Below are 7929 nucleotides of genomic sequence, written 5' to 3' on the forward strand. Positions count from 1 at the left end.
TAATTTATATTTTCTGGGTAGAGGAGTGAGAGGAGCACACAGTAAGATTCAAACATTTATTGGCATTCCTTGTTCAATTTGTCCAGAATTTAGTTTCACTGCATTTCAGTAGACTTTAGAATGAGTAATTCAGATACCCCTAAGGTGTCCAAGACCCATCTGAGATTATAGAAATATTCAATAAAGTTATTTTTTCACTAGCTACATCTCATCTGGAGGGAGGAGACTTCAAGCAATGGCTAATCCATTTAAAAAACAGGCCTGAAAATGACAAAAAGGCTGAATGAGAGCCATGCAATAATGACCAAAGACAACTACAGAAACAGTTAAAGTTAGTTCTGGTTTTTAGGAGGCCAACCACAGCTCAGATATGGAAACACAACTAGAAGACCAAAGAATGATTTTAAGCAAGGAATACTGAGGGGAGAGTGGCCTCAAAAGAATTGAGATGATGCTAGGGTGTAAATTAAATTTAGATGATTCTGCTTAGAGAAATGTATAGATACAGAATGAAATAGTTTGCAACTGTATTTTGAAACAGCTGAAATATTTAGTTTTGATTTCCATTTGCATCATTTCATAGCAGGTTTAACTCCAGACAAGGCCTAACAGACATGTAGGCCATTAAAACTCTTGGAAGGAAGAATAATATTTTGAATCTGAAATATTGATAGGCAACGGATGCTAAGAAAAGAATAAAGTTGATGTACTCAAACTGCTTTAGTATGCAGGGTTATTATGGATAACACTTATTGATGCAAATATCCAAGTTGTTTAGAATCTTTCTTGGTAGGCCAATTAACTTCCTCATAAAGAATGACGTTATGGCCAGAAACAACTCCCACTAATTGGAGGGTGTGGAGTCTCCTTGAGGAAGCTGGAAAGGTTGGCTATTACTTTTGAGACTATATTGGAGACTAAGTATATTGCCATAGCATTTTTTCATGCTATAATTATTTAAGCGTCAATAACGTGGCTCACTACTGTACAAAACTCAGAACATGACATAGCCCTTGCTCAGGAGCAGCTTACACTGTTGTTTGTGCTGAAAATTTTCAGGAGTCGAGCACCAGGGCAGCACAACGCATACTAGCAATGGTAGATGTGCAGCGTAGACCAGGCGCTGGTGTTTTTAACCACTTTTATCATCTAGAGCTGCTCGATGATAATGCTTCCATCATTGCCTGCATTAAAATGGAAGTATTGATAAAAATTCTCAGTGTAGTGCAGCCTAAACAAATACAGTAACTCCTCACTTAATGTTGTAGTTATGTTCCTGAAAAATGCAACTTTAAGTGAAACAATGTTAAACGAATCCAATTTTCCCATAAGATTTAATGTAAATGCGGGGGGTTAGGTTCCAAGGACATTTTGGGGGGCAGACAAAAGCCACTATATACTGTACAGTACAGTACTGTGATTGAGACATGCCCCTGGCTTATCCCACACAGGCACAGCCTGCTTCAGGCAAGGACGCTAGGAAGCACCTTTGCAGCAGAAGCTTCCCCGAAGAACAGGCTCGGACTCTGCCGGGAATGTTCCCGGCCCACCTCTTTCCACCCCCACTCCATCTCCTCTCCGGAGCACACCACATCCCTCCCCTACAAAAGTCCTAAACGCTGGGAGGGAGGGGGAGGAGGCGGAGAAGCGGAACTTGTGCAATGCTCCCTTGTAAAGTCGCTGCTCTGCCACAGAATCTTACAAGCAGGCAGCCAAACGACGTTATAACGGAGCATTGCACAACTTTAAATGAACATGTTCCCTAATTGAGCAGGGACATAACACTGAAACAACGTTAAGCGGGACGACGTTAAATGAGGAGTTACTGTATATCACAAAACACACCAGGAGACCTAGAGGAATGCTCTGCCTCAGAGAAGCACCGTCTCATTTCATGTTTTGTGATGGGTTAGTGACAGTATTTTTTTGCAGACATGGGTTTCACGGAAGGCGCAAGTTGAGAGATCTAAAAAGAGAGCAGGGTGCCTAAGGCGCAGAGTACAGGGATGGTGTTCCAGGCCATCGGGACAGAATGGGCAAAGGATACTAAAGGAGTGATGAGAACTAGGACCTTTCTTAAGGTTAACAAAATTTCATGCTGTAGGGTACAAATTGATTACCACAAGCATCAGGAAAGACTCTCTCCTCTCCCCCTAGTATACTGTAACATAGGTACATTTTGCCTCTTAAGCATCAGGTATTTGCTATTGCTAGAGGCAGGATACCAGATGTAGGCTAGTGTTCTGATGCACTGTCCTATATAAAAGCACAGCCAAATGAATTAAGAGTCAATCTGGGTAATGTTTTCCTTTTTTCAGTTGCTTTATTTTCTTTGTGGTGGCCAAACTTCCCATAGGGAGCAGATTTAGAATACGCTCTTGTTCAGCTAGTCTTGCCGAAGAGTTCATTCTTAAGAGTTTAGCTGCTGATGTGTTGGTATGAGAAATCCATCTGAAATACATGTTTAGGAAATACAGCCAATATCTTATCACTGTACATTACTACTAAAGTAAAAGACCATTCCCAAAAGTAGCCTGGATTGTATTTTAAAACTCACAACAACAAAAAATTTAAGAAACTGTTTGTACAGCTTAACAAAAGATGTACATTAAGTCTGAATAACTGGGCAGACAAACTCAACAATTTACTTTTTATTTAAAGATGTTCATCATTATTATTCATAGTTCTACAACACACTACCTTTCAGGACGGGGCATCAGCCTGTTAAGGATCCTATTAACTTCAGAGTTCTAAGGCCATGTCTACATTAGCGAGCTTACAGCAGCACAGTTGTATCGATGCAGCTGAGCAGCTGTAAGATGGCACAGAGCGGCTACATGAGCAGATGGGAGAGAGCTCTCCCATCAACATAATAAAAACCCTTCAACAAGCAACAGTAGCTCTCTTGCCACATAGTGCTGTGCCCACTTCCATTTATGCCAGCGAAACTTATGTCATTCAGGAGTGTGGTTTTTTCACACCCCTTAGCGACATAAGTTTTGCCGACCTAAGTGGTAGTGTAGACATGGCCTAACTTAAAGGTACTAAACAGAGCTATGTAGACGTAATCAGTACTATCTTTGTTTATCTCGCAATATTCCATAACTGAATAGAAAACAGCAGCTTCCAGTGTACATACTGTTTTGCATGACTGCACATTTTATACACACACACACACACACACACACACCATTGTTGTAGCCCCGTCAATCCCAGGATATTAGAGAGACGAGATAGCTGAGATAATATCTTTTATTGTCCCAACTTCTGCTGTTGAGAAAGACAAGCTTCTGAACTTAGACAAGTTCTTCGTCAGGTCTGCTTTTATATATCTATATAACACATTACATTAAAAACATTTTCTTGTCAACAAATAGAATTTATGCTTCTTTGTAGCAGTAAGTAACTTCACTGCTTTAGAATACTTTTTTGACAGCACTGCTAATCTCCAACCCCCACTAACAAAACCATGTCACTGCATCCATGCCCTCAAATTACTAACAATAACTTAAAACCAGTGAAAATATGCTCAGGAAACATGACAATTCAGTTCTGAAACTAATTAAAATTTTGGATAACATTTGGTCTCTTTTCCATCATTCTATTTGCTACTAAAATGTTTTTAGAGTTCTCACCTGCACATGGAAATACATGAATTTAGGTCTCAAATAGTCCTTTAGCGCTTAGCTTAATTTTAGATTTTTCATTTCTTCCCTGCCTCCTTCCAGTTTCGTGAATGTACACATTTTCAGAAAAAGCATTAGTTTTGCAATGATTCACATTAATCTTGTTTTGGTACATCACTTATCGGCAGCTAACCTGAAGACTAAAATGAATAAGAACATCCAAAGGCAGGAGAGATGAAAGGTCCCTGCAACATCAAATAAATATTTCCCACAGAAGGCTGCTACTAGCATGTGCTTACTTTTCAAGCTACTCTGTGGTAAAGAAGAACTATGCAACCAAGAATGGACCAGAAAGGTAAAAAACAATAAGCACAGTCCTGAGACTTTTTGCATTCGGCCTTTTCTCTCTGAATGCCTATCAATTGCAAGACTTCACACAGTGGCTAATCATACATCAGACTCCATTCAGAAGTTAAATCATACACAGGTTAAGGAAATGTGACTTTTACTAGGATATAATCTGAAGTCACTGTAAACAAGGATGCTTACTGATCGCTATGGTCTCCGCATCAAACCAGCATCAGCTGTTGTAAAAAAAATTTCAAGTTTTTTCATGATTATATTTGATTTCTATACCTGTCTCAATCCACTGGTCAGTTTCTGGATGAACACTCTGTTCTTCTTCATTGCAGTTATCAGACACTCCTCAAGTTGTCATTAACAAATAGTTTTGCTTGATGGTGTTGACCTTCCCCCTCAGCAAAGAGAACACTGCCATACCCAGCGTTGGTCCAGTCCCTTTCTAGGTTGCTCTTCTCCCCCTATTCAAGCTGTTCTCAAGAGCAAAAGGAGCAACAAGCCGCACAGGTGAAAAATTGAATGGAAGATACTTCCCCGCTGCGTACAATCTCCATAAAATGAGAAGTAAACCTTGCGGTTGCCCTCATTTCTGTCACCAACACTGCCTCCTCCCCCCCTTCAGAAAAGGACAGCTGTTACAACAGTGAAGTGCTGGAAACAACCCTGACTAGATGGGGTGCTTTGTGTTATCCCAGATCAGACTGATTACATGGCATATTCTTTGAATAGCTCTTATTGTTTACCCTCTGCTCCTTGTGCTCCTTCCGCCCTCTCCATCCCCCACCCCGAGTAATCAAATTGTATCATATCGACAGCTCAAAGCAATGCAAATGTGGCACCTCCTTCCTCTTTCCAAGCTTCCTCCTCCCCCTCAAATATCTCTCAGGCTATCTACAGCTGGTCTGTTTTTAAGAAGGTATTTTCACCTCTCTCTCTCCGTCATCGACTCCGCAAGAAACACACACACACACAATAAGCCAGCCACACATCAGCGACTCTCCCCTCGCCGCAGTCCCTACAAGGAAGTTCACATCTAATAATTTCACGAGCAGCAAACAACATACACCCCCCTCGCCCCCAGTATCACACACCAAGGGGACAAAAGGACGCCCCCCAGTAACAGTCTCCTTACAATTAGGAGGCCGCCCCGCCAGACCTCACCCACCCCAGATACACGCTGCCCCCCCCAGCCCCTGCAATTGTAGGGCCTCGGAAGCCCGGACCTCCCTCCCCCCACGTCCCAGCGTGTCCCCCCTCTACCGAAACAGGAGTCTCCTTTCTGCCTTGCACAACCAGACCCCCCCCGCGATCCCCCCTTTCCTCACCGTCAGCCACAGGATCAGCCCCCCCCCTGCAGTCCCTATGGCAGCACGGCCACTGCCAGCCCCTCCCCCCACGGAGCCGAGGCCGGGTCCCCTCCACGGGGGGCCCCCCCCGGGCCGGGCCTCACCTCAAACCTGCTCTTGGTGACCCCGTTCATCTCTCTCCTCATGGCGGGGCCGGCGGCTCGGGGCGGCTCCCCCCGGGTGTCTCCTCGCGCCGGGGCAGGGGGGGGGGGGGGGGGGGGTGCGGCCTCCGCCCGCCGCCGCGTCTCCTCCGGCCTCAACTTCAACCCAAAACAAAAACACTCCGCACCTGCCAGCAACAGCGCCGCTCATTGGCCAGCGCCGGGCACGGCGGGGGGGGGGCGGGGGAGAGCCGGCCCCGGCGCGAGCCCGGCCGGTGGGGAGCACGCGCGGACCCGCCGGAGGGAGGGGGCTGCAGCAGGGCCGCGCCAGCGATCCCACCCCCGAGGGAATGCAGCCAGCTCGTGAGCCAGGAGCCCAGGCCCCTGCATCCCCCCCCGCAGAGTGTAACTCTCCCACCACCCCCGGGGCCCAGCATCTCCCCACGTACCTTGGGGGGGCTGCACCCCTCCACCTACCCTAGGGTGCCAAGTCCCACCTATCGCAGGGCAGACCACATCCCCCTTCAGGACTCTGCATCCCCCACCCTAGAGAGACTGCACCCCCTCCCAAGCTCCTGCATCCCCCCACCCTAGAGAGACTGCACCCCCTCCCAAGCTCCTGCATCCCCCCACCCTAGAGACTCACTGAACCCCTTCCCAAGCTCCTGCATCCCCCCACCCTAGAGAGACTGCACCCCTCCCAAGCTCCTGCATCCCCCCACCCTAGAGAGACTGCACCCCCTCCCAAGCTCCTGCATCCCCCCACCCTAGAGAGACTGCACCCCCTCCCAAGCTCCTGCATCCCCCCACCCTAGAGAGACTGCACCCCTTCCCAAGCTCCTGCATCCCCCCACCCTAGAGAGACTGCACCCCTCCCAAGCTCCTGCATCCCCCCACCCTAGAGACTGCACCCCTCCCAAGCTCCTGCATCCCCCCATCCTAGAGAGACCGCACCCCCCCAAAGCTCCTGCATCCCCCCACCCTAGAGAGACTGCACCCCCTCTCAAGCTCCTGCATCCCCCCACCCTAGAGACTCACTGAACCCCTTCCCAAGCTCCTGCATCCCCCCACCCTAGAGAGACTGCACCCCCTCCCAAGCTCCTGCATCCCCCCACCCTAGAGACTCACTGAACCCCTTCCCAAGCTCCTGCATCCCCCCATCCTAGAGAGACTGTACCCCCTCCCAAGCTCCTGCATCCCCCCACCCTAGAGAGACTGCACCCCCTCCCAAGCTCCTGCATCCCCCCACCCTAGAGACTCACTGAACACCTTCCCAAAGCCCTGCATCCCCCCACCCTAGAGAGACTGCACCCCTTCCCAAGGCCCTGCATCCCCCCACCAGAGGGGAGACTGCACCCCTTCCCAGGACCGTGTAATCCCCAACCCGAGGATGCACCCTTCCCCGTTCAATACAGGGCACAGAGCAACACCCCCTCTCCTTACACACGCATCTAAAATCCAGGGGAGCTTGCAACTCGTCGGTTTTAATCCCACCTTTACCTCTCCGTGGAGATCGCACACCCCCCCACCGTCTCCGGGGGACTCACCGCACAATCTGCATCCCCTCCTGCACCTATCCCGCGGGACCTGCAAGCGGGGGGATCGCCTCCGGTCCTCCAGGAGCCCCACGCCCCCCACCCCGGCTAGAGAGCTGCATCTACTCCCCAGGGAAACTTCAACCATCACCCCATAGCTACCCAAGATCACATGCCCCAAACCTGCCCCGCGGGAGATTGCCACCCCCCACCGCGGAGCTTTACCCCCTTGACCTAATCCTGCGAGGAACTGTCCCCCTCCTGCACCCAGGGGGCTGAGACTGTTTACCCCGAGCTGGGGCTGATTGTGCTGCCCTGCAGCGCTCCCCCCCGTGGTGCCAGAGGAGACTACATCATCCCCAAGCGTTTGTGGCTTCCGGGCCGACTGCAGCCCTGTCCAGGCCCGGGAGGTAGCAGAGCCCTTCCCACGCTTCGGTCCCCTGATTTGCACGGTCGCGCCCTCGTGCATCTTATTCGGCCGCCTCCCGGGGGGGCCGCTTTGCAGCGTAATGCGTTGGGGCGGCTGGAGTGGGAGGGCGCCCTGCGCCTCAATTTCCGCTAAGAACAGCCCCTCCCAGACTGCGACCAATCCCCTCCCCGCTGGGCGCGGCTTTGGGATGACGTCGCGATGGCGGGAAAATCAAGCGTGGTGGGGGGTATTTAAATAGAGCGAGCCACAGGAGCGACGTAGGGGACGGTGGTTCTGGGGATAGACTCAGATGAACGTTAGCTGCAGACAGAATCCCACACGTGCTGAAGAATTCCGACCGAAAATCCATCTGAAAGGAGTCGTCTCTGGGTTAGGGAATGACAGATTCCTTTAGCTGTGGGGGAGCAGCACCCTAGAATCTACTATAAAACTCCAGAGTAGAAGCGAAAAGAAAATTAGGGCTGGTGGAGCCTTTTTTATTCTCTGCTACACCATGGGCAAATACCAGTTTAATACACAGTGTACATCTAC

General features: G+C 49.4%; 1 protein-coding gene across 4 annotated transcripts in view; it reads right to left on the reverse strand.

Annotated features, from left to right (window-relative positions):
- The window catches only part of FBXL20 (F-box and leucine rich repeat protein 20), a 67973-nt gene extending 62364 nt beyond the window's left edge, over positions 1 to 5609 (reverse strand). Inside the window, exon 1 of one of the 4 annotated variants that reach the window (XM_050935256.1) lies at positions 5437 to 5609. In XM_050935256.1, coding sequence (XP_050791213.1) covers positions 5437 to 5478 — 42 coding nt within the window. In that variant the 5' untranslated portion in view covers positions 5479 to 5609. Of the gene's footprint in view, positions 1 to 4262; positions 4762 to 4912; positions 5043 to 5436 lie in introns of those variants that run through there. The other 3 variants (XM_050935259.1, XM_050935257.1, XM_050935258.1) reach the window with 3 other exon arrangements.
- Between the last annotated feature and the right edge of the window lie 2320 nt (positions 5610 to 7929).

Source organism: Gopherus flavomarginatus, chromosome 25, assembly GCF_025201925.1.
Source record: "Gopherus flavomarginatus isolate rGopFla2 chromosome 25, rGopFla2.mat.asm, whole genome shotgun sequence".
Classification (NCBI taxonomy): domain Eukaryota; kingdom Metazoa; phylum Chordata; order Testudines; family Testudinidae; genus Gopherus; species Gopherus flavomarginatus.